The sequence below is a fragment of the Plectropomus leopardus genome, chromosome 7 (assembly GCF_008729295.1).
Source record: "Plectropomus leopardus isolate mb chromosome 7, YSFRI_Pleo_2.0, whole genome shotgun sequence".
NCBI classification, from domain to species: domain Eukaryota; kingdom Metazoa; phylum Chordata; class Actinopteri; order Perciformes; family Serranidae; genus Plectropomus; species Plectropomus leopardus.
Window position 1 is genome coordinate 34,513,142 of NC_056469.1, and position 21,049 is coordinate 34,534,190.

General features: G+C 38.1%; 1 protein-coding gene across 1 annotated transcript in view; it reads right to left on the bottom strand.

Annotated features, from left to right (window-relative positions):
- The window catches only part of LOC121945558 (collagen alpha-6(VI) chain-like), a 41,799-nt gene extending 26,341 nt beyond the window's left edge, over positions 1 to 15,458 (bottom strand). The window contains exons 1-10 of the mRNA XM_042489795.1: positions 15,368 to 15,458; positions 12,136 to 12,240; positions 10,852 to 11,439; positions 10,187 to 10,744; positions 9,170 to 9,790; positions 7,702 to 8,262; positions 6,175 to 6,726; positions 3,776 to 4,351; positions 1,932 to 2,917; positions 38 to 116 (exon numbers count right to left, since the gene is read on the bottom strand). Of these exons, the coding sequence (XP_042345729.1) occupies positions 38 to 116; positions 1,932 to 2,917; positions 3,776 to 4,351; positions 6,175 to 6,726; positions 7,702 to 8,262; positions 9,170 to 9,790; positions 10,187 to 10,744; positions 10,852 to 11,439; positions 12,136 to 12,211 (4,597 nt within the window). The 5' untranslated portion in view covers positions 12,212 to 12,240; positions 15,368 to 15,458. The remainder of the gene's footprint in view (positions 1 to 37; positions 117 to 1,931; positions 2,918 to 3,775; positions 4,352 to 6,174; positions 6,727 to 7,701; positions 8,263 to 9,169; positions 9,791 to 10,186; positions 10,745 to 10,851; positions 11,440 to 12,135; positions 12,241 to 15,367) is intronic.
- Between the last annotated feature and the right edge of the window lie 5,591 nt (positions 15,459 to 21,049).

The window sequence follows — 21,049 nt, forward strand, 5'->3', positions numbered from 1 at the left end:
ATTTCTCAGAACAGTGAAAACAACTCCCAGTTTTTACCTGACTTTCGCAGCAGGTCTGATTCATGCTCGAGTTTCATCACGTCTTCGTCGAGTCCGTCTGAGAAGATCACCAGCACCTGTTAGATGAGGTTACATGTTAATAGATCATGTCAAGACTGGTTTGAAAGTTAAAGTAGGAATCAGTGGGGAGATTGAGTTATCCATCCTGCTTTTTGTCCTCACTAATGTAAACCAAGGAAAATGTTTTTTGGACATTGTTTATGCCTCACATTCATCCAGAGAGAGGAGGGATTGTAATGATGTAAGGGCAGTGATTAAAACAATGTACTTTAACACAAGACTGAGTACTGCTATGTACGTACCCCATACATGTTTCTAGGATTTTAGGATGTTTCTTAAATTTTATGATATTTCAAAGACTTAAGGACATTGCTTGGATTTTAGGACGTTTTAAGGATTCTAGGACATATCTCAGATTTTAGGACATTTGGCTAATTTCAGAACATTTGTAGGATTTTAAGACGTTTCTAGGATTTGAGGACATTTCTAAGATTATAGGACGATTTCAGGATGTTTCTAGGAATTTAGGAAATTTCTAGGACTTTTAGGACGTTTTTAGGATTTGAGGAGGTTTTCTAGGATTTGAGGACATTTCTAGGATTTTAGGATATTAAGGCCTTAGTTAGCTTTGTTTGAGGCTGCAGGGGATCCTCCACTGGCACTTTTTTGACAAACAAGCTCTATTTTGATAGTTTTATGCACACTACCTTATGTATATTAAAAGTACAAAAATAATTCCCAGTGTGAATCATTTTGTTTTAACTGTAAATTAGAAACTGGTTGGGGGGCCCGATTTGGTCTTTGGTCTTGGGCCATATGATGAGTATTACTGCTGTAGTTTTTGTGGTGTTTTCACACAGTTGACCTAGTCAGCCCTTGTCGACTGTTTTTTGGCCAATTTAGCATTTTGAATCATCGCTGGAGCCTGTTATTCAGAGAAATCCCTCTTATTGGCTGTTCAGCTCAGAGTACATGAACAATAAGTAAGAGGACAGAAAACAAAAGACTAAGGTCTTGAAACCATCCTGCCGGTCATCCAGTTTCCCTTTTTTAATGATAATTACAGACTACCGCCACCTGCTGGTGTGGAGAGTTATTTGCCCTCAGGCAGGTGCAGAGTGTTCATGCTGATTGATTGTCAGCTGTAGTCATTGCGGTGTGCTCAGATGCAACTTTTAGGCTGAGAGACAGGTGACGGAGGGGACACAACAGCCAGCCTTCGTCGCTGCTAGTTCTGTGATGTTGGTTTAGTGTGTCTGGCCCATTTGAAAGGGTCTAAAGTCACCAGTACCACCATGAGGTTCACTATAGTGGTTTTGAGCGAAAGTCTTAATAACTATTGAATGAATTTTATGCCACATTTTCTTCATTGAGTCTTTGTCAAACAACTCTTAAAGCTTTGACAGAGCCGAAAAAATGCAGGAAATGCAACTTGTTCCCAAAACTTTAATGATGAAAGAAAGTTCAGTCAGTGCGCAAATGTGATTGACACAGTGTGGTCATATTCATTTTTGTATGTGAGATAATTTTGGATGAAAACAAAATGGACGCAGTGTGCAAAGGCAAACACATTTTCATCCCAGTTTTGGGGGAGTTGATGTGAGGGTCTAAGGACAGAGGGATGTTGTATGTCCTGCTGCTTTCTCATCAAACGTCATGCATGGCATTTCCTGTACATGCAAAAAGTCCTTTTGGCTTCGCACTCTTAATCCAAAAGCACAGACAAAGCAGTGTCCAACTGACTGAGATTGTAGAACATACACTTTTACCACAGAATGAGGAGGCATTCACCACTCAAGATAATGTCATGTTGAATAAATGCAAACACACATGAGGATTATTCAGGGGCTGCAAAGCTGTGTCATTCTTACCTTCACTAGAGCTTTGGACTTGACCTTAAAGAGCTCCTTGAAGGAGTTCAGCAGAGCAGTGTTGAAATATGTCAGTTCTGACGTACGCAGGCTCATGACTTTGTTCACCAAATCGCTGCTGTAGTATTCAAAGTTTGTGTCGTACAATGAACGTCCATTAACATCTAGCACCCTGAAGGCAATGTTGGTCTGGATTGGAATGGGGCCGACACAGCACAGGTCTTTCACTGTGGACACATAGTGGATGATCTGCGGCAGGAAGTTCTGGAGCTTGGTGGAGCGGCTTATCAGCCTCTCTACTGTAGCTCTCGAAGAAATGTCAAATCCAATGGCAATATCTATGGTGCAGTCTTTCAGGGGTTTGGGTGAAGGTGTGGGGATTGGCGGGATTGGAGAGCCTGTTGAGATTGGAGGGGTTGGGGATGGAGGGGGTCGGTATGGCTCATCGCACATGACGTCGACCACCTTTTGCTTGATATGAGTCAAGCCATTGAAGGTCCGCACGGCGAACACCCTCTCCGGGGTGCCAGTGATCTGCAGGAGCTGCTTGTCATGGACGTCTCCAACGCCGATGGCAAACATCTCAATTTGCAGAGCCCTTAGAAAGTCAGCAGCATCCTCCACGTCATCATGAGAATCGCCATCTGTGATCACCACCAGGTTCTTGGGAACCGTCCGACGGCTGCCCTGCGACTCCTCAAAATACTTCTTCATGTGATCCAAAGCCTTTCCAATGTAGGTGTTTCCACCGGTATAATCTATTTGCTTGATGCGTTCGGCCAAAGACTCCTTCTCAAAGTATTGATTGAGGTAAAACTCATCGCTTGGATCATCACTGAACTGTGCAAGGCCAACATGTACCGCCTCTTTACTGACATTAAATTTGTTCACTACATCTGTCGTGAAGGCTTTCATAATTTCATGTTCGCCTTGGTTGATGCTGCTGGACCGATCGAGTAGGAAGACCAGGTCAGCAACCCTGCAATCTTCCAAAGCAAAGCAAGAGAAAGACATTTGTGCTCATTAATAATATACATGCTAATGTTTGGCCATACCACACAGTCAACTTCCAAATGTACAGTGGTTTCTCTCCACACCCTGATATTGGACACACAAGAGGGACAGGCGCAAATTTCTCACCCATTCACGAGACGAGCAGAAATATTTAAGTATCTTGGTCTTGTGTTCCAGTTGGCATGCCTCCAGTTTGGAGAAGCAGGCTGGACTTCATCGTGGAAGCTAACAAATCCACTGCTTTGTGCAGGTCAGCAGCAAAATGCATTTTAACCACCAAAAAAGTCCCTCCTAGACTCATTGAATAGCTAGAAAAACTGCCACTTGGTATAAGGAAAAATGGATTCATCACACACAGAAGATCTCTAAAATTAGAGACATTTAAACATTTTTTTTTAAATATTTTGATTTAAATATTTTGATAAATCTTTGCTTCAGTAGTTTTAATCATGTATTATAAAATGATTAGAGCTCATGATGGAAGTTTAACCGGTTGTAATTCCATCTCTACTATCCATTTTATATTGCTGGGAAAACAAATTTTCCATGCAAACAACTGTATTAAACAAGTTTTTTCGCGCCCCCCCCATCACCAGATTTCTTCTTGCTGGTTTTGTTACCTATTGGCTGGGTCCTCAATCCCTATCCCTCCTCTCAATACAGTGAACACTTGATTTATAGGGACTTTTTTAGGTGGCTACAATATGTCTTAATGCTGGATTCAAAAACTGAATCCCTCATCCTTTTCCCTGTTCTGTCTGTGTACCAATTGATGGCAATTAATAGTTATATAAGTTTTAGTAGGTAGATATGTGGTGACACACACTCACCTGGTTTGGTGGAATTGCAAAGGATTAAAGCTATTTTCTTGTACTCCTCTTCAAGAGCTTTAAAATCTTCCACATAGAAAACTTTGGATGGGTCTCCACCAGCCATGGTCAACAGCTGATCCATCGATGCATTTTGTACTCCGATACTAAGGACAGTGATCCCGTTGTTTCGTAGAGCGTCAGATCGCTCCTTTAAGATCCAAGGGTTGGTGGCAGCCCCGTCTGTGATCACCATGAGAACCTGAGGCACGTTGAGTTCTCTCCGGCCGCCATATTCAGCGTCAAAGTGCTTTAACGAGAACTCCATGGCCTCCCCTGTGTAGGTGTCTCCTTCTGGTGGCTTCGTCTTTGGTATCGCGTCAAGGACTTCTCGTCTGGAGTCATATTGACCCAGAGTAAAGTGTAACATTGGGACAGTAGCATAGGAAATTAACCCAAAACGAGTCAGGTTCTTGCCAACTGTGGTTTCGTTCACCATTGCCTCAATAAACTTCCGCATGCTTTGATACTGTGTTGAATTTATGCTTATGGAGCTGTCCACCAGGAAGATAACATCAGCTTTTTCTATGTCACATTCTGGTTAAAGAAGAAATACAAAGAGCAAAAAAGAGGCAGGTTAGCATGACAAGTGAGAAATTATTTTTTCTTATAAAAAGAAAACTAACAGAATTACAACGATACAGGTGATCGCTGTCAAATCAAAAGTTAGATGACGATAAAATCCCTTTAATGTGTGTTCACTAAAAAGATGTGACTAGGATGTTTGGTGCTCAGCTTAACACAAAGACTAAACAGCGTCATAAAAAACAGAGTCATTTGGAGCAGACTGAAAACTTAGGTAAAAAGAGATTTACATCATACATTTAACTCAATCTCAAAACCCACTGGCTATCGTGTGGCAATTTATTTTTATTTATTTCACCAGGAATAGTCCCATTTAGATTCAAATCCTCTTTTCCAAGGGAGTCCTGACCGTAAAAATTCAAACGCAAGCAACAAACTTAAAACAGTCAATTAGCAACATTCGGAAACCGAACATGAAGATTCAGTGTCCAAAAGGTTCTAAATCGTGTTTTTAAAATATCCCAGGCTGTTAAAGAGTCCAATTTAACGATACTCTGCAGCTGACACCAATATGACGGAGCAAAAACACTAAAAGCACTTTTACAACAGTTAGCGCAGGCTTGAGGAACAACATACAAAAGTAATAATCAATAATCCTCGAAGAGCAATGGTCAGTATTTGCCGAGGTTCGGTTTAACACATGGATATCCGAGCAAAGACTTCCTCTACCATGGTTTGATTATTTTGACTAATCTCTGTAAACAAGCTCTTCAAAAAAGAGCAATACCAATCATTCACAATGTTGAATATCTGGATCACACGAACTCTTTATCCTTACAAGCAAAACTATTAAAATTTACAGATATGGTGGAATTTCAAACAGCACAAATAATGTTGAAGGCTATTAAGAAACTACTTCCAGAAAATATTCAATAATTGTTCAGTGTTCGGGAGGATGGTTACAATTTAGGGAGAAGGTTCATTTTAAACGGCATGGTTTTAGGACGACCAGAAAAGGTTCTTGTTTATCAATCTGTGGAGTTCAACTATGTAACAGTTTATGAGTTGGGCTTAAGCAATGTCCAGACATCAACCAGTCTAAAAATCTGAATATAAACATTTTCACGAGGAACAGGGATGAAGAGGGTCTTTGACAATCACAGGGTGTTTCTCTTTTTCTGTAAACAATGTTTAAAAATTGTAGAGATGTAATTTTAGTATGTGGGTGTATGTATACATTTAATTACTTATTGTATAGGTTTAAATGGACAAGGAAGCTAGTTAATTAAAATTCAATGACTTGGGGAAGGATTGGCATTAAATCAGTGGGGTTTTTTTTACTTTGTCTCACTCCTTTTCGAATATGTGAAGCAAGTCATTTTGTATTTAGACTTTTGTTTTGCTTTGTTTCTCATTGTTTGTAATTATTACTTTGCTTTTTGCCAGTCTGTTTTTGTGCAATATTTCTTTATTTACTTTCTTACATGTTCAAAAATAAATTAAAACATCAAATGAAATATCTTCATATGGATGCCGATAATAATGATTAAAAAAAAATGATGCAAAGCTAAATCATTTTCAGACAGATAGCTGATGGGTTCTGACATTACAGATCATCCGATGCATTTTGCCGCCCCACACAGCAACTGTCTACCTGCTGCTCAAATATGATCACAAGTGGAAACCAGAACTCCTCCAATCCCAAAATAATGGCGAGTTACCTACAGACTCTGGATTCATACATCTCTTCATAGAAATACACCTTAACTTTATGGCTCAATACTTTTACAAACTCACACTCTGGTATGTTTTGGGATAGTCTCATAGGCTCTTACCTCTCTTACAGATCTTCAAGGCCACCTTGCTCTCCAAATCCTTCAGGGCATCAAAGTTCGTCCCAGAATACACTCTGTCTGATGAACCGCTGATCTCCTCCAGCTGGGTGGTGTTTGCGTCCACCACACCGATGGCGTGGATAGTCACTCCCTTGGCCCTCAGTGCCTCAGCGGGGCCTTTGACCTTATCTTTGGCCTCGCCGTCTGTGATCACTATCAGCCTCTGACTCAGGCCAGGACGTCCTCCATTGTTTCTATCAAAGTACTGCGACACCTGAGTGAGGGCCTTTCCTGTGAGTGTTCCCTCATCCATCTTCTGCATATCATCGATGGCTTTCGAAATGTCGTCTACATTGTAGTGGTAGTTGAGGGGAAACTCCAGATTGTAGTTGGTGCTGAACTGCATGACACCAACATGCACCTTGTTCTGCCCAACGTTGGTCTTGCTGATAACAGATTTCATGAACTTTTTCATTGTGTCGAATTGTTCATTAGAAATGCTCTCAGAGCTGTCAGTTAAGAAAAAGACGTCGCCCTGTTCGTCTTTGCAAACTGTAGACAAAGAAAAGAGAAAGGTTAACATGTACCTCTTTTGCACCAAATTATTATTATAATTATTATTATTCAAGGTACTTGGAAGCTTGGTGCCATCGAGTAAACCAGGCCACATTTTCACGAGTGTGAACCTTTGTCAGATTAGATTTATGAACGCACCCACTCTTCACTAAAATGAGAGAGCTGTTGTTTGAAGAAATGAAGCGTTCTATTTTTAGATAAAACAATGATTCCATGTGGTGCTCTTCTGCTCCAGCTCCCCAGACTGCGTGTTCAGATTAGTGTTTTCCTTTATTTTGCCTCCAGCCAATACCGTTTGTTTCAGCCCTAAAGTGGTCTATAAGAGATCTTATTTATTATATAATATTGCATTTCTACCAGTATATCTCGCTAAATCCTACACACTGAATAAAGATGGTTATGTTTACCCTTGGTGGTCCAGGGCTTATGGGAAATTATGTTTCCTAAAACTTGCCAAAACCAGAAATATTAAATAAACAATAATAGTAGCATTTTGTATCATCCTTATCAAGACATAAAGTTAACAACACAACATACTGTTGACTCAGGTTATTTTTCAAGGCTGTAGTATTTTGCAGTAATTATAAATGTCACCGCATGCGGCATGCGTATTAAGCGTCTTTCTGCCAGTTCAAATTTTTCCACTTGAGTGAGAATGTCGTGTGAGGCTGTGTTGCGATAGTCTGTTAGTTCAGAGTCTCCCGATGTTACTGACACATGGAGCTTCACTCAGCGTCAGGACTGTACAGAGACAGAGCTAACAAGGACCTGAAGTGCTTAGAGATCAGCGAGCAAAGCTAATTAAAGTTGGTCTCTTATTGTGGAAAGTAAACAACAGAGGGTGTGCAATGTGCTGTGACAGTCTAAAAAATACAAAAGAATGTGCGTCTTGGTTCACTCTACGGTCATAAATGTACAATTTAAAGTGCTGTCTAGTTAACTTTTCCTTACCGTCTTCGGAGCAGATGTCTATGACAATGTCACTGTTGATGGATTTCAAGGCATCAAAATCACGGACAAAGATAGCCCTTTTGGGGTCGCCGGCAATCTCTTGCAGCTCTGTTTGGTTTGAGTCTTTCACCCCGATGGCATAGATGATGATACCCTGATCCCTCAACTCTTTTGCGGGCTTCTTGACATCATCAGAGGATTCCCCATCTGTGATGACAATCAGGTACTCTGGGACTCGGTGAACACGAGGGGGCAATCCCCTCTTAAAGCGTTTACCCATGGACGATAGGGCCTTTCCTGTCTCTGTCCCACCTCCATCGTGTCTGACACGCTCAACAGCACTCTTCAAGTCATCGACATGTGTGTACTTTTCCAGATCGAACTGTAGAACTGGATTATCGGAATATTTCACAAGCCCCACGCGGACATGTTGAGGCCCAATATGGAAGGTTTGAAGAACGTTTGTGATAAATTCCTTCATGTCTTGGAAGTCTAGGTTCTCAATGCTTCCCGAATCATCCATCAGGAAGAAGATGTCTGCTTCATCCTTTTGTACACATGCTGCAGAAGAAAAACAGTTACAAGAGTTATTTCTTTTTACATATTCAAAGAAAGGAAAGTTAAAAATGAACAACTGAAATATTTAAGTGAAGGCTACACATAAAAAATAGTCACAAAACAAACAAAAAAAACACAGTTGGAGTGAACAGGCTTAATGCCCAGTGGTGTAATTTAACAAAGTAATCATACTTCGTCACAGTACATAAGTATTTTTGGGGGAGTATCTGTACTTGACGAGTTTTTATTTTCTCTGGCAACTATTACTTTTACTCCTCTACATTTCCTAAATAAAATGTATAATTTTACTCCACTTAATTTCTCCTAAGCATCTTAGTTCTTTACTACAAAATAGGGAGGGAAGGTAAGAAGGGCTACAGACATTTGCACGAAGGGAAAGGGAAAAGAAAAAAAAGGAAAGGGGAGGACAAACTGGATTTTGTTCTTAAAATTCATTAAGCTGTTAAAAAATACCTTGTTTTTCTTCAAATGTAATGTACGCTACACTTTTAAGGTAGTGTGTGTTAAATAAACTAAATATTTTTCAAAATTCTGCCTGCTTGTTTTTTTTTCTAACTGCAGTTACTTGTACTTTTACTTTCAATACTTGAGTTAATTTAATATCATAGATTACCTCTGACACTTAAGTACAGTAAATATCAGACACTTCAAGACTTCTACTCAAGTAATATTCTGGTAGGTAACTTTAACTTCTGCTAAAGTCATTTTCTTGTGTTCTTTCTTGTTTTCTTTTCTATTCACGTACGTAAAGGGAGTACATCACTTTAATTTTCATGTAACAGCATACGAATAGTATCTTTAAAAGTCTATTTTTTGTGTTTATGGAAGTTTTCAATAATCATGTAAGCAAAGTAAAAAAAAACAACAACAAAAAATAGCTGATTCTAACCTCCTTTGCCTTCTGTTACACTGATGATGCCTTCGATCTCTGTCTCGATGATGTTCTCACACAGGACTTTCTGCAGGTTCTGCTTCAGGGACCTCAGCTGGGTGAAACTGTCCACACTAAAAACATGCCTCTCAGAGGGGTAACTCGCCATCTCTGACAGTTGGGTCTCATTGGCTTTTGCGATCCCTACGCAGTAAACAGTGACACCAGACCGACGGAGACTTTTTGACGCTGCGCCAACAGGATCCTGAGATTCACCGTCGGTGATCACCACCGCCACCTGCTTAACCTTCCTTTCTTTCCTACTGCCTCTTTCCGTAATGAACATTTCGTTCTGGGCGAAATTTAGGGCAGCTCCAGTGTTTGTACCACCACCACGGTAAGGCAGGAAATTGATGAACTGGAGGATATCAGCCTTAACTTCGAACGTGTTGAGGTAGGCCTGTGCTTCAGAGCCGTCGCTGTACGTAACAATGCCCACTCTGACTCTTGATTTACCGACATCCAGGCTGCTCACAACTGAGTGCAGGAAAGTGCGAACCAACTGGAAGTTGGATTCTCCAATGCTTTCTGACTCATCAACGATGAACACAACGTCTGCCACGTTAACTCCTATGCAATCTGTGAACAAAGCCGGATAAGTGAACTTGAGCCATTTGCTACTTAACCATTCAAATGCAGTGCAGGCATAAAAAGGTGATGTGCAATAGTAAAGGAAGCTAGGTGTAAATTAAATAAAACAAGAAATGGCATGACAGTGTTTAAAAGGTGATTTAAACATTCTACATTGCAGTTGTTTCAACAGCATTAAATAGTTTCCAAATACAGTCAAAATTATTGTAGTGTAAAAATGCAGAGGGAAATCATAGACCAGTGTCGCTGATATTATATCCTGTTGTTGCTGCCTGTAAATCAGCTCTTTCAGACGTTAACTGAAAAAGGACCAAACACGACAAAACAATAAAAATGACAGGTGAGGTGGTTGTGCCTAAAGGAATGATGGACGATGTTTCTCACCTCTAGTAGTGTTTTCCTTTATCTCGGTCATAATGGTATCCTTCAAAACAAGCACTCTGGGAGAGTTAAATGCGTAGCCAGAACTGACAAATAAGTCCAGTGCATCCATTCCTGCACCTGCATCCATCCCAATAATAGTCACTCCTTCTGATTTGACATTTTGAGCCACACGTGACACGGGATCATCTGAGCTTTTACCACTCACAACAACCAGGAACTGTCGGGAGCCTTGGTGAGCACGGCCCCCTGCCGCTGTGCTAAAGAAGTGAGTGTTGGCGTACTGCAGAGCACTGCCCAGGTATCGTGGTTGGTTGGGTTGTGGACGCAGGCGGAAAGCTCTGACAGCATCCTGAGCTTCCTTTTTAGTTTCATGAGTCTTGAGAAGGAATTCAACCCTCGTATCTTCACCATACTGGGCCAAACCGATTCGGTAGGTGGTTTGATCGACATTGAGTTGATTGATCAATTTGATAAGGTCATTCTTAAACATGGAGAGCTTTCCTGGAGCTATGCCGCTGTCCACCAAGAAGAAAACATCTGCGTACTTGTCCGCCAAAGCTAAAAGAAGACAAATACAGAAACATTAACACATTTAATTCTTCGATGTTAGTGTGAAATCACCAAATGGACACCTATATAATGTTACCTCCAATCCGTTTCCTTACCTTCCCTCTGATACTCCAAAGAGTTACAAACAGTTTGCAGCAGACTGTCCGTCAGCCTCTGCAGAGCCTGGTAGCTGTCGACGGTGTGGAGGAAGCGCTCTGGAGGCCAGTTGGCGATGAGCTCAAGCTCCGTCTTTTTGGCGCTTCCCACCCCGATGCCAAACACAATGACTCCACGCTGCCTCAGGTGCTGTGCAGGTACCTTTACGTCATCCTTTGATTCCCCATCTGTGATTACCACAGCAATCTGAGGCACCCGTTGATCGATTCGGCTTCCTGACTGTTTGATGAAGTACTTTTCCAGGAGGAACTCCATGGCCTTGCCTGTATTTCTGTCTCCTGTTCGGAAGGGAATTTTTTCCACCGCAGCCAGCAGGGATTTTTTATCCATGTGATCCTTCAGCAGGAACTCCTGGTAAGGATTACCACTGTACTGTGCCACGCCTATCCGGACTTTGTTTGTGCCGACGTCGAGGGCCTTGATGATGTTTCGGAGAAAAGAGCGAATCTCCTGAAAGTCAGTGGAGTCAATGCCGGAGGAGCCATCGATTAGGAAGACAATGTCAGCCGTGGTGGCATTTTCACACTCTGGATGAGGGAAAAAGAGGTCAGCAGAGTGTGAGCCAAAATAGGTACTCCAGGGAAATGTTGTAAAGTCTCAGAGTGACAAATCATAATGCTATATCTTTTGATGAACAAATAAAACACCATGCATAGCTCTAATTTCAACAGCACACTGTGGAAGTTACAAAATTCTCTTTTTTGCATTTTCCTCTGTCATTTGTAAATATGATGCTGAAATGGTAAAATCTCAAAGTTATTTTTCTTTAAAACTGAACCTGTCAGTGAACCAAACATGGCGTATTTGACCTCTCATTTTGAAAGCACATATTTAGTTTAAATATATAATCATAATAATAATAACTTTATTTATAAAGCACCTTTAAAAACTGAGTATACAATGTGCTTTGACAAACAAGGCAAAGAAAAAGCAAGAGGATATTCTTGCAGAGACAACAGAACTGTAAGATCCAAACAACAGTATCTAACTAAGGCCAGACAAAAAAGAGAAACAATTACAAAACAAAAATAACAACAACCCATGCCAATGAGAGTAAATTCCGTTCGAAGAATATTAGCAGTAAATGCAGAAACAATAGTATTAATAATAGAATTAAATATGATCAGGGCAGAATAAAAAACAAATTAAAAGATAAAATAAAATACATATACTAAAATAGATGAATTAATATAGAAAAAAATAAAACAGACATATTAAAATACCTGGTATCTGAGCAGCGATGCCAGAAAAATACGCTGCTATGGTGAGGCTGAAGAGGAGACTCGTTCTTCCCTTCATGCTGGGGCGTCTTGAGAGTTTCTCTCCTCCTATAACAAATACAACAGTTAGTTAGTGCAGAACTTTATTTTCTACACGGTGGAAAGTTGACTTTAGATTTATCACTCACATAAATTAAAAGTCAATTGAGCTGAAAGACGTACATGAGAGAGATGGTCAGTGGAAAAAAATGATGTCCCTTCTCCTCTTCACATTGCCTCTAATGGCATTTTTTTTAAGTCAGACTAGGGAAGTCGTTAATGGATGCGAGGAGTCTCTAACGCAGCTGTCAAAAATGTCTAATGCTGTGGACTGTGGCCAAACTGGAAAACTTGATATGAATCAAGACTATATTACTGCATTATCTAGTTCTTGCCTCAAATGTTTTCAGAAACATATTTTAGTGCACGGTTTAGCTGTAAAATGAGTGGGTGGGCGGCGCTTGGTACTGCGCTTAGCTGTAACCAATATGGTAGCCCAGTTGCAAATTTTCTCATGTTACAGCTCAACAGCACAACTAAAATATGTTTCTGGAAACATTTGAAGCGAGATATATCAAAGTTTCACAGGTTATGTGTTGCTATGGAAACAGCTTTACATCTAAGTTTATGTCCTGTCAAATTTGTTAACAGCAAACACTGCAAAAACAGTTTATAACTGATTAAAAAAAAGCATGCTACTGTTGAAAAGTTTGAAATCTCCTGCCACAAAGCCTGAGTGGGTCCACTCAGATGTGTGAGAGGACTCACTGACAAAGAAAGGCGGATTTCCATTAACCCTCAAATTGCGCAAACTAAAATAGCGAATATAAAGTACACAAAATGGAAACACATCAAGTTTTTACTCTCGTATGAGGTGGTATTTCAGGTGATTGAAAAAAGTCATATTTCGCATGACTGCAATGGAAACAATTTTTAGCGTTTTCTAGGTCACATGATACTATGACGATGTGCTTGTCAGTAGAACCTGGCTCCCGCATGATGCAGCAATTGTGTTTTATCCACATTTCAAAAATATTGCCTACCTAAACATGCATAAATAACATAATGACATACACAAATTAATACAACTGATCGCCCTTTGAAACCTGAGCACACTGGTTTGAGGTAAGGCAATAAATGTGGTAAAAAGTAACAAGAAAATTACCATTACCAACTAAAAAAATATGTGGAAAAGGTGCATAAAATTTAAAAGTAAATACATTTGTTTAAAGCCAGAAATTACCCAAAAACAAGCAAAAATAAATAACTATGGGGGAGGAAAGGTGAAAATGCATACTTTTTTAAGCAAAATGTCTTTAAATTGTAATAAAATTGTAAAATAAAAATTGTAATATTTAAATAGTGTTTTCTGGTCTTTTTCTTAATTGTTTTGCAATATGTTGAACATTTCTTGCCCAGTGGCTCATTGCCTTTTCCACCATGTTTTCAAAAGATATCAAACCAGTTAGCTCAGGATTTAAAGGGTTAATAAGCTTGTGAAAGGCGTCACGAAAGAACTGGTGTCTTTTCAGGTTTTAGAGGGTTCAAAATTTTTTTCACACAGGCTCATTTATTTTAATTTTCTAGTACTTTAATTTTGTTCGCACGTTAGACTTCTGTACTGTTTATTTTTTGAATAAAGCATAGGAGCTTAATTTTAAATTTGTTTAGTGTACATGTGTCGTGTTGTGATTGGTCGGTCTATTTATCTGTTAAACTACACTGAAAACAGGAACGTAAGGCTCTATAATTTTAGTAATTAATGTAGGTATGCGTAGTGGAGACAAAACATGGTAAATTAAAGTTATCCCAGCAAGCAGTTTTTGGTTCTAAAAACACGAATGGTTACATGTTTGTGTAACATTCTTTATAAACATCAAAAAATGTTAAATTTTTTTAATGTAGGGGTCGACCAATATTTTTTTTTCAGGATCAATAATGATATAGATTATTTCTAGTCAATGAGACTGATAACCGATTTTTTGGAACCGCATTTACAATAAAAATGAAAATCTTTCTGGCAATATTAAGAATTGCAATATAACAAACTCTAATGCAAAACTTAATTCAAATGCCTCTTTAATCAAAACTGAAACGCTGAACATCATATACAGCGACTTTGCAACTTTTTCTTATAAAGTCGTGAAAATTTCAATAAAAAATGAATAAATAAAAATGGCTTTCTGAGGTTTTACAAAGTAAAGGTTCTTCCATGCTAACATTTTCTTTACATTTCTTCATTAGTTAATTAATTATATCGGCGATCATTAAAATAAATGCTATTACAAATATTCAGCAAAATGAACCAATAATCGGCCCTAATAATCGGCCAAGCCAATAACCTGTCGACCCCTCTTACAATGCAACCAGTGTAATGTTTTAGTAAGTTTGTCAGAGGCAAGTTTTCTTTCAGTTCCCAGAACGTTCTTCTTAACGTTTGTGTAACATTCTCTATAAACATCAAAAAATGTTAAAAATGTTTTTTCATTGATAAAATATCACATAGCATACCATTTTCTTAAAACAACCAAAAACAGCCTGTAATCTCAGTCCTCAGTAACATGTTCTGAAAGTTTCTTCCGTTCTTCCTTTGTTCTCATGTGACATTGTGGGAACATTTTTTTAAAAAACATTTTATGATCTCATCATCACCAAAACATCCTCAGAATGTTGCAGTTCAAACGTTATAATTTAGCCAGCATTTAACCTTGGAAGGACATTGTTTGAAAAGATAAAACATCCTTAAAAAGTTCTTCAAACATTACACAAAAATATTTTCTTTAAAACATTATTGCAACTTGTCGGTAACGTTATTCAATGCTGTGGGAACGTTCCCTGCAAGCTCGGATGCCAACACCTGTGCCCACAGCAGCGCTCGTACTTTATGCTTTATGCATGTCAGTGCCCAGTAAAAAAAAAGTCTGGACACGGCACTGCAAACTGCACAATAACTACAAAATGTGTTAGTACGACCATCAATAGTTTCTGGCTTCCTCTCTTTGACTCTCAGCCCCAAGACGTTAATCCTTAAAAACATCTCAACACCCAAAAACAAGTCTTTCCTGTCTTAAAGTTGCCATAAGCACCTTTGTTCTGCAGATCCAAAGGAAACTCAGCTGAGTCAAATTAATTTTCTAACCCGAACTGACCAAATCAGCATTTCATCACAACATACGAGCAAAAAGGAATCACTTACAGATCTGCTGGGGCATCTGTTCCCTCTGCAACCAATCACACAGTCCCACAGTCGCCCAGCTGCAGGCTTGTTTTTCTGGATGAAGAGGAGGAGGAGGAGGAGGAGGAAGGGTAGGATCCAGCCTTCAGACTCCTCCTCCACCTCCCATCCCATCCTGCAGAGGAGAATTTATTTATTTATATTTTGGTCATTTAAGTTGTTATTTTTAGAATATTTTTGAAAGAGTCAAACATCAAATAAAGGAGAAAATTTAATCTAAACAACAAAACTGTAAAAACAACATCAAAAAAATATTATATATTTATCTATCTATGACGTAAATCTCAACAGATGGGCTTTTATTTCCTATCACACAAACCTGATGCTCAGCAAAGATGGAAATGCATTAAAATTGTTTATTTAAATTCAAATTGCCTTATGTTATTTTATTTTATTTGTTTGGGAATATGGGAAGAAGGTAATGAGCAACAAAAGGAGAAATTACCTGAGTACAAGAAAATTACTTCACAATTTGTTGGAAAAAATAAAACATAAATAAATAAATAAAAATGTGGAGGAAAAAAACAAGAAAGTACAACAACAAAAACCCTACATAGAAACCAATGACCTGAAAAAAATCTTAAAAATTATAAGAATTTGAATATAAAATTATGATCATTATGAATATAGTTCCCCAGACAGTCTTCTACATGTACTTATCTCTTTTTGCATAACTCTTGCGTAGTGTGCTAGTAATACAGTCTTTTTTTGTGCTTGTGGTTTCAGTAAAATTAACTGTGAATTTATTTGTCAAAATGCAAAGCAAAGGACATTTGTGTTCCCATCTGTAACGAGCAGCACCAGAGTTACACCGATTTTTAACATTAACGATTTTAAATGATTTTTAATGTTGGTGACGAATGATTCTAGCTGCAGTGATGAAGCGTGCAAAACCAAATTCTGGTTTAGATATTTCCTGTTGGTAATTCTAACCTAAAGTCAGAGTGATTCTGGTGAGGATTTTTTAAAAGGCACCTGGTTTAAGACACACGCACAACAGGCATCTCTGCAGGAGCACGCACAAGAGTCGAGTTCACAGAAAATCACATTTTAAGCAGCAGAAGTGGAAAGAGTAGAGGGAGAAAAACTGAGTAAATCCTGAGAGTATTTCGAGTGAGTTTTTTGGAGTGTTTTTTTTTTTTCTTGTTGTTTGAATTATTGATCAGCAAAAATGAGTCAAACGTAGCTGCTGTTGGCAAGTTAGCATCATCTATGAAGAAGTAGAGGACAAACACGTTATGGCACATGGATGTATTAACCGCACTGCTGACGAAGGACAGGAGAGGAGGAGGCCGGGCTATAATGAGCGAGACGAGGTAACTGAGCAGTTTAACGCAAAACTAGATGGTATTTAATTTGAAGAATAATTTACAGTACTTGTGTAAATGTACTTGTACATTCCATCACTTGTTTGAATCTTGTTGTAATTTGAATTCAGATTCAGATTTAGAAAACTTTATTGTCGTGTCTCAACATGCACTGCAAAACTAATTTGGAAAATAAATATACAGCATGTTTCTAAAAAACAAAAAAAAAACCCACAAAAACAGAATAACCTAATTTAGACATAATAAAAATCACAATATACTACTGCGTGCAAAGTAGCTTAGTGTTTATGTAGATGTATGGATCATTTTTAAACCGTTTTATTGGTTTAAAGCACATTTTGTTTTTTGTCTTTAAATATATACATTCCAGTTACACAAAGCCTATCCACATTGTTTAATGGAAAAATGTTTTTTGATTTGTTGGAAGCATTTCAAACATTTGAATTGATGAAGATTTAAGTAACTATTTATTGACTAACTTTTTAAATCCAAACTTTACAACAATTTAAAATTTTTGAGATCCAGTGCAACTAACTTCTCAATTTAACATATTTACCACTTACAAAGTTTGCCATTTAGAATGTATAATTTAGTCTCTATTGACTTCTAAAACTTTTAAAACTGTAAATGTCACTTTGAATCCGTCACTACTACATACTTCACTGGACATTAAACACAAACTTTTGCTGGTGTGATGACACGATTTCCTGTTAAGTGCTGAGATCTCTCATGCATTAGAGCAGATGTTATGCATTAGATGTTATGCATTAGAGCAGATGTTATGCATTAGATGTTATGCATTAGGGTAGATGTTATTGCACTGCCATGTGTGTGTGCAGCTAGGTGGTCTTGGATTTTTTTTAAGCCACTCGCCCAATTTTTCAATAACTCCTTTTAGAAAAGAAAATAAACAAGGTACATTCCCACAATGAGTGCAAAAAGGTACCAGCCCCTACATCACATTTCCAACACAAGATGTTCTGTATCAAAGCCCATTTTATGAGGTCAGAGAGGAATGTTCTTAATCTGTGTGTTTCAATCACAGTTTTGAAGAAAATTTTGACTAACAGTCAGGGCAGCAGGCCAGCAGCACCTCCGACAGCTTTAATTTTTCATTTTCCAATAAATTTAATGACACTTTCGTTTAACTTGACTTGATTTGACTTCAGGATTGGGATATCCAACCATGGCTTCAACAGCTTTACACAGTTCACACTGGCTAGAAACTCTGCGTGTGCGTGTGTGTGTGTGTGAGTCTGCATTTGCGTTTGAGGGAGTTATTGTTTGCCTCAGAGGACATTTTGGGGGGATTTCTGTAGAAATGTTTCAGCAGCAGATGGGGAAGGAGAGCTTTAAATTAAAAGGAAATTCTGAAGAAAAGAAGTGAATTTATGTGGAGGTCAGTAGAGACACATTCAAACTGAACATGGAAACTTTGTATATTTTCTGAAGTTGAACCTTTTAAAACTAGAGCAAACTGGCTCGATCTCTTTCAAAACCACTGGAACAAGGCAATAAGCTTTAAAAAGTAAAATAAAATAAAAAAATGAACTTGATAACAATTTTATAGCAAAATTGTAAAAATGTAATCATGATAATTTTTCTTTTTTCCTAGACATTTTCTCCCATTATTTTTCTTTTCCCCCAAAAAATAATTTTCTAAATCTACTAATTTCTTGGGACTTTTTAAAAAATGTTATAATCAAAATGCTCATTGCCTTTTTTTACGTTTTTGAACGATATTGCACCAATTTGCTCAGGGTTCAAAGTTTTGTTACCGTTTTTTTGCAGCTTATGGGACATTTCTTGCCAAGTTGCTAATTATGTAATAATGAACTTTTTCAGGTTTAAGATGTTAAAATGCTGGTGAAAGGCATCTGAATGCAGCACAAGAAAACTGATGTTACTGCAGGTGTTAAAGGGGTTAAGAGCCTTCAAAAAGTGAAAGTAGTGTAAAGGTTAAGTAAAACCGCTGAGAGAGTAGAGATCTATGTGGCTGTGCATTGTTCGAAATGGTCTTTGATGTGTTTAATGTGGGTGTGATCGAACTCTGGATCTGAGTCTCACTGGAGAGAAACCATGTGGTTCACATTTACAGGGAATTTCAGGACAGAGTTCCCACAACAGAAGTTCTTACCTCATTAAGAAAACGTCTCGCTTGCTTCTGCCAACATCTGCTGTCAGCGGGCCACAGAGTTGTGCAACTGATTACTCTGATTAAACCAGCAGTCAGAGCTCCAGAAAACTCCCCAAAAAAGCCGAACATGGGCAGCTGGGCCGGGTTCTTTGAGGCTGTCCAGCTTCGGTCGAACACGGAGGTCTGACTTCAGCATTAATGTCCTACACAGGGGATATCAGTCTATATTTGCAGAGGGACACAAGAGACATGTACTGTACATTTGTACAAGGCAGAGTTGGACTCCTCCACCTTTTACAGTCCAAAAACAACATCATATTAACCCTTAACCCTGCTTTATGTTACACAAATGTGCTTTTCAAAATCAAGCTTTAAAAAAATAAATTATACATTTATATAATTTTGTGGAGTTTTTTTTAATGAACATTTTTAACCCTTCTCATACCTCTCTGCAAAATGTGCTCAGAGGTCTTTGCTTCAAAATCAGGCTATAGAAAATATTATACATGTACAATATAATTTTCTACATTTTTTTAACCATCAAAAATTCAAGCTTTGAAATGCCATTTTTTCTATGTTTTTAGATGAACAAATAATATATATATATTTTGAATATACAACATGCAAAGTAGATTTTTTTTATTGTCACAGCCTGGGATATGTCAGTGATTTGCAGCAACATGTATTGTGACAGTGCACCTAGTGGAAATAGCATATATTTTCTCCATATGCCAAATAAGGTAAACATATTTTTCAATATATAATCAGTTCATTTAGATTTTATTTATGTTTTCAGGACATTTTTCCCTATTTGTTAATATCTCATTTTCAGCGCGGCTAATTTTCAGGTTATTGTCTTGTCACCTTTTACTTTTTTTTTGCATTTTGCAAGTTGTTCATTGCATTTAAGGCCATGTTTTTAATAAGAAATCAAACAAATTTACTTGAGTTTCAGAGGTTTAAATGCTTTTGTCTGAATGCAGCACAAAACTATTGTCACTTCAGGTTTTGAAGGGTTTCTTGGTGGGACGAAAGTTTCAAAAGACACTCTTAATTTGCAGAAATTGTACAGAAAACATCTGGAATATCTCATGAATCCAGAAATTGAAGCTGTTTTACTTTAGTAGACGCTTATGAACAGGTGATGGGTAATAATCATGTTTTCTCAGCAGGGGTTCATTTCTCTGATGAGTTCAGTCTTTGCAAGTGACAGCTATTAAAACCTGGTACTCTCTCCATCACACCAGCAGGTGGAGCCAGCAGACAGGACAGTGAGCAACAGGGATGTGGACGAAGTTAAACCAATCACACCCAGGTAACCTGATGGGTTTTTAGCGCTAGGGGGCTGTTTAGCACATTTTACTTTCTTTTAGTTCTTCGTTTTTTTATTTATCTTTTTGTTTTAATTTTTGCACTGTTCATGCATGTGTCCTAAATGTAGTCCAGATTGTGTATTTGAGTGTAATCAGTGAATTTGCAGCTCAGCTCCTACAATAAGTCTAAAATACACTGTGGAAACTAAATAGTTACATTCAGACTGTTCAGGTCAAAAAATGCTCCATTGAAACCCATTCAAACTGACATTTTTGATCCCACAGCCATCAGAGCAGAAAAACAGGACTTGTATTATTTGTCATTCTGGGCTTTTGACTCTGAATTTGTCATTTTGACTATTTTCCACCTGATGAGGTCAATTTGACCATATTTGGCATATGGAGGAAATAAATGCTATTTCCACAAGGTGACCTGTCACAGTCAATGTAGCTGATCATTAACATATCCCAGACTGAGATCATAAAAAAGATAATTACTTAGCATCTATATTTTGTGTTGTTTTTTTTTTTTCATCTAAAAATATAGTGGCATCATGACAAAAACCTGACATTTAAAGGGTTAAAATTCAGAAGATTAATGAATGTTTGATATTTATGATTAGGACTGATTAGGACTAACTCTTTAAATGCCAGGTGTTTCTCACGATGCCACTATGTTTTGGATGAAACACACAAAAAATAATTATTTAAAAAATATTATATACTAAAGAAAACAGACTTTTATTACATTCAATTGTGGCCAAAATGTTCCCCTAAATCCCGCAGACTGGAGCTTTATATCTTGTCAGTAGATTATGAGGCCTTTTGCATAAACAGGGGATATTTTTGGTTCAAAGGCTTGTAT